This window comes from Propithecus coquereli, unplaced genomic scaffold (genome assembly GCF_000956105.1).
Source record: "Propithecus coquereli isolate 6110/MARCELLA unplaced genomic scaffold, Pcoq_1.0 Scaffold74, whole genome shotgun sequence".
Taxonomy (NCBI): domain Eukaryota; kingdom Metazoa; phylum Chordata; class Mammalia; order Primates; family Indriidae; genus Propithecus; species Propithecus coquereli.
Genome location: NW_012153507.1, coordinates 5443808 through 5449584, shown reverse-complemented (window position 1 = coordinate 5449584; position 5777 = coordinate 5443808). Strand labels below are relative to the sequence as shown.

Below are 5777 nucleotides of genomic sequence, written 5' to 3'. Positions count from 1 at the left end.
ATATATTAATTCCTTCTTCCCACTGTGAACAAATTCGAATTATATAGTTTTGCACTACTGTGCCCATAAACCTTGTTGACTTGCTGTTTGATGTCTTAAGAAAAATATTCAAATTCCTTAGCCGGATATTAAAGATTATTAAAGCCCTCATCTGTCTAATTTTAACTTCTATGTATCTGTTAGCCACACAAAACTATTTGATTTTTCTCTACTTCCTTTCCAATACCATTGACCTTCATTCAGAGACTAAATTAATTGTACTTGAAGCAGAATGTGGTGTTGGTTGTGAGATAAGAGTTATGAATGCCAAATCATATAATACCTTTTTTCTTTTTAACTCCATACATCCACTTACTGAAAATCTGTTCTTTTGAATTCATGAAATACCACTTCTTCTGTGAATTGTTTTCTAGTTCCTCAGAATGAATTACGCCTTTTTTCTGTGTTTCCTCTGTACTCCCCCCACCATTGCACATTTTTAGCACGTATCATAGCCTTCCTTATAATTTCACAACTTGCTAGTTAATTCTGTCTTCATCTGTATCCCTCACTAGGTTTTAATCTCCGTGACAGAAGTGTCTGTGTGATTCTTCTCATATTTCTAAAGTATAATGCAGTGTTCATAACTATTTTTATTAAAAAGTAAAGTTCTTGTTTTTGTTTGTTCCTTGTGATTACCAGACGTTCCCAGCAGATGGCATATCACATCACACTTCAATTTCACATCACATCATACTGCAACATGTGTAACCAAATGTAGAATCATCATAGGAAACTCTTCCAAGACACTGTAGATTTTGTTGAGGAACTGAAGTTGCATGGTGGGATTAGAGATGAAATTCATAACACACGTGGCATGAGTAGCAGAAATTTAGAAAAGGTAAAAGTATAAGAAATCCCAAATCTGTTGTGTTTAACAACATGAAACTAATATTAGTTGTCTTCTGAACTAACTTTGCTTCTAGTGAATAGGGAGACTTTTTCTGAACATGGATTTTGTGTGAGGGAAAGCATCATAAAAAATTACTGCCTAGTCTTTGGGCTAATGATAAAGAGGAAGCTGTAAAATTTTAATTGTTTATAGTTTTCAGCAATTATTATTTTTTAGGTGAATATGGACAGTATATAGAGCTTCAAGATTTGGCTTAGGACATAAAATTCCAAATTATTCCTATTTCAAATAAAATATTTCTCACACAGGCTTAACTGTTTTATGAATGATAGGATTATACTTTTAGATTTTAAAAAGTGGCTGCTTTAAAATGAATTTCTAACAGAAAAAAAGTCTCTGGTGTTTACCAGGGTATCACGTATTTACTATAAAAAGACCTTAAAATATGTTCAGTAACTTTTGTGTTTTAAATAATGATTTTAAAACAGAACATGGGCTAGGCATGGTGGCTCACGCCTGTAATTGCTGCACTTTGAAAGGCTGAGGTGGGAAGATCACTTCAGACCAGGAGATCCAGACCAGCTTGGGCAACATAGCAAGACCCCATCTCTACAAAAAGTCAAAAAATTAGCTGGCCTTGTTGGCATATGCCTATAGTACCAGCTACTCAGGACACTGAGGCAGGAGGATCCCCTGAGCCCAGGATTTCAAGGTTACAGGTAGCTATGATCACACCACTGTACTCCAGCCTAAGCAACATTAAAAAAAACAAAGAAAGAAATACATATATATCTCACTTTCATTTCTTTCAAATCACTACCGGTACTACATAGAACTATAGTATAATTAAAATCTTTCTAATTATTATATGTTGTGAAGGAGATTTCTTACATAATAGGTATGCCCATCATTTCTCCTTAGGGTTCCTTGCTTTTAGTGGGGTTTGGTTTGGGTTTTTACTGATATCCATAAGATTTTGTTAGTGAAAATAAATTCGTGGTAAAAATGTTGTATATGTATTTGTATTTTAATTTTCACCCATCTCTATTATTTTTTGATCCTCCCTCTTTATACTTCTACAAATAGTCCCTGCATGTATGGTTCTATGTCTTATTCAGAACTGCATCCCCAGTGCCTACAGGTTAGGTCCTAACCCATTGTTGATGGATGGATGATTCTGGAAGTGTTAATATTATTCACATTGGACTACTTTGCTTATACCCATTGAGTCTCCAAGACTGAACAAAATTATCAACAGCTTCCTCAGAGAACAGCTATGAAGTTGTTAGCAGCATCATGGGATCATAATGATACATTGTAATTACCAAGTGAATAGAGCTTTTGACCATCCTTTGGTTTTCTTTTTCTAGATGTATTACATTGTAATCAGAGAATATGGCCTATACGAGTTTTAGTTTTGGGAAATTACTGAGATTTTTGTGACGTAAAAATACATTTAATTGTTACAAAGTTCTTATAGCTATTTAATGTAAATGCTCATGTATATTTTTAATTATAGTGTGTGAAGAATTGTATTACGTATCTATAGAGTCAAGCTTGTGAACTATGGCCTATAAAATCTTACATGGTAGTCCTTCACTTGACCTCTAGACACATCTCCATTTGCTGTTTTTAGAAGGTCCTAATAATAGGACACATGACAATATTATTTGGTTAATTTAATTTACATAAGCCATACTTAATTAACATAATTCATATAGGTTGAATCCACACAGAGTATGATAAGGATTCTTGGACTCTCTGCAACCTTACCCAACTACCTCGATGTTGCTACATTTTTACATGTTAATCCGTATATTGGACTTTTCTACTTTGACGGCCGTTTTCGACCAGTACCTCTGGGACAGACATTTTTGGGGATTAAAAGTGCAAATAAGGTAAATACGAATTTTAATAATTATATTTACATTTTCAAAAATATTTTTGCTGACATAAATACTTGTTTGGGATTAGAGACTCCAAAGACCATTTCAGACATTACAAATGTGACATCCTGGACAAAATCAAGCACACATTTCCTCAACTATTTGTAGTAGAGTAAGTCCTCCTGCAGAAAGTTGTTTGTAGTAGTTTGCATTACTATTTTCAATGTGTATTTTGTATTCTCAGCTGTTATAAGTTTCAAAAAGCTATTTTGATACTATTAAAGATCATTGTAAAATAATACAAGCTTTAATTAAACCAGTAATATATATTTTGATACAATATTCATTTAAAATAAATAATAATACCTCAGATAGCAATTGAAAAATAATTTCATGGTAGCAACCATCAAGGGAGGTGGTCTGTTTAACTTATACTGTTTTATAATCACCTTATTAATTATGTGTATAAATGTCATTTCTAAAATTCTATATAGTGTTTTAAAAAGTTTATCTGATTGCTTAAATAGCACTACCATGCACCATGTACATTATTAGGGTGCCTATTTTATAGACTTATTTTAGAGTATAAAGGAAAACTTTGCTTAAAATTTAAACATGTATCATTCTGTTCAACAGCACATTTTTCTATAATCGAAATAGCTTTAGGAGAATATTCACAGGCATTTTGACCTATTTAATAAAAGAGAACAAGATAGAATTCAACCTTGGTCTTTAATATATTACATTACTTCTTATCTAAAAACAATTTCATTAGTAAAATAGGGCCCTTTCATTATTTATTATTATAAATAAAATATTCAACTAAAAATATCAGAAGTAACTGTTACTACAACAGTTAATATGCTCTAACTGCATTTCATAAAAGTAAGATATCTTTAGAATTATAGGGAGTCATTTCAGATTTATGCACAAAAGGATAGTTCATGATATGGTAATAGTAATGAATATTTTAACCTTCATTAATTGTTTCAAGTGCTTTTCCATAATATTTGCTGCTTGTTTTTTTCATTTATGGCTTAATATATATTTGATTATTTAGTTTATTTTAGTGTAGCATTAGAATAAATATAGAACTATTTCTTTATAGCTTTAGAATGCTTTCATCTTTATAATTTAAATGATAGCAGATGGTTATCACAGAGAGATATAAAGAGAAGAAAATTGTTTCAGATGCTTGTCAGCCATCTTAAGCTTTATTTTATCTCAATTATGTCATACAAATTGGTAAATCACTTAAAACTAATTAAATTCAAAGTATTTTCACCACAATATGTTACCATTATAACCATGAAAAGAATGATGGTAGATGATGAACTATCATAATTATTTTGAAGGTTTATAAATTTGTCAAAATTTAGAAAAAATTTATATATTTGTATATAGTGTAAATAGTAACATACTACTATATACTTATTATAGATGTTTGTCTTATTAAAATTTATTAGTTTACACTCAGTTGAAATATACAGTTGGTAACCATTAAGCATTTCCCAAGGGTGTTATTTAATATGTTTTATAACCAGTTGTTAATTTGTCATTTCGTGTAAAAAGATATGCTTGCAGGTTTTTCAGAGTTTTTTTCAGAAACTCATGATATGATACAGTCATTGTGAAAGAATATGAGAAAAAGGTGTTAGTGATATGTCTTACTTGAAATAATGGATTTGGCCAGAAAATCTAAAGTACACTGAACAAGTTATTGAGATTTTTTTTTGAGGTGGGGATTATTTTTTAAATCATTACTAGGGTGCAAATTATACTATGATTATTTCATCCTACTTAGTCGTTGTAAATCATAATAGTTCCAAAATTTTCAACTGTAAACTTTACCTTATTGGAAGAAAAAATCCAAATCATAGTCATTGCAGATATACACGATGCTTTTCATCCTCTCCAAACTCTTATTAATTAATGTTAAGTAGTAGAGAGATACAGGCTGGGTCACATGCCTTCTCCTTTGGGTTAGCCACCTTACCTTTTTGGTCATTAATAGGGAAAATGAGACCCTTTCTTAATTCATAAATTTTATGTTTTATTTCCATCTAATCTGAATAATGTTTCTGTAGAAGAATAACAACCTTTCTATATATATTACAGAAATAATGTTTCCTTAGGTTTCATATCTATGTGCCATTTGAAATTCAACTTGTAGTATGCTCCTAACTTTGAGAATGATACAGGAAAGGATTATGGTTTATAGAATGAAATAGAAAAAAAAAAAAAGAAACAGCCTAAAGAATGGGCTTTTCTGGGGAAGAGAGAACTTTAAAAATTATTCTAAAATATCTGTAACTAGTATATTATCCTTAAAGATACTGCCTTTTAAAAACATGGCACTTTTAGAAAGTTAGTACTCTGACACTATAGTCTGAGGTATTTTGTTTGTATTTTTTAATTGTATTATGTATGTTTCCTATGGGTTGTTATATGTTAGATATTTATATTTCATTTATTGCTTCTGTATTCTAGTTAGTCTGAAAGTTTAAAAAAAGATGGATTGTAATTGACAAAGTTTTATGTGTAGCTAGAAAGTTTGTAATTGCTTCATTTGATATTTTTCATGTTCTTAAAACTTTAAGATGCAGCAATTGAATAACATGGATGAAGTATGTTATGAAAGTGTTTTGAAGCAAGTAAAGGCTGGACACCAGGTATGCTTAATTTATTTTATTCTGTTTGTAGAGTGCTTAATGATAAAAATTATTAATTTCTAGGCTCTTCATAAGAAATTTTTCTTGAATTCTGAAATAATGTCTCAGAAGTTTTATTTCTTAATAATTGTTTTAGCCCAATTGCTAAGTCATAAAAGTATTCATAGATAATATCATCCCAATATTGTAGTCATGCTATTTTATTTGCCATTTTTATTAAATATTTAATGAAAAACAGGATTTTGCCCTTTACATTTCTGTTTCTTTCAATCTTTAAAAAAGTACCAACCTCTCATACCGCCAACATTTTAATTTGTATTTTTCTTA

At 30.3% G+C, this 5777-nt stretch overlaps 1 protein-coding gene across 1 annotated transcript in view; it reads left to right on the top strand.

The window, feature by feature from the left end:
- The window catches only part of ASCC3 (activating signal cointegrator 1 complex subunit 3), a 283174-nt gene that overhangs the window by 28880 nt on the left and 248517 nt on the right, over nucleotides 1-5777 (top strand). Inside the window, exons 5-6 of the mRNA XM_012661845.1 lie at nucleotides 2614-2790; nucleotides 5379-5450. Of these exons, the coding sequence (XP_012517299.1) occupies nucleotides 2614-2790; nucleotides 5379-5450 (249 nt within the window). The remainder of the gene's footprint in view (nucleotides 1-2613; nucleotides 2791-5378; nucleotides 5451-5777) is intronic.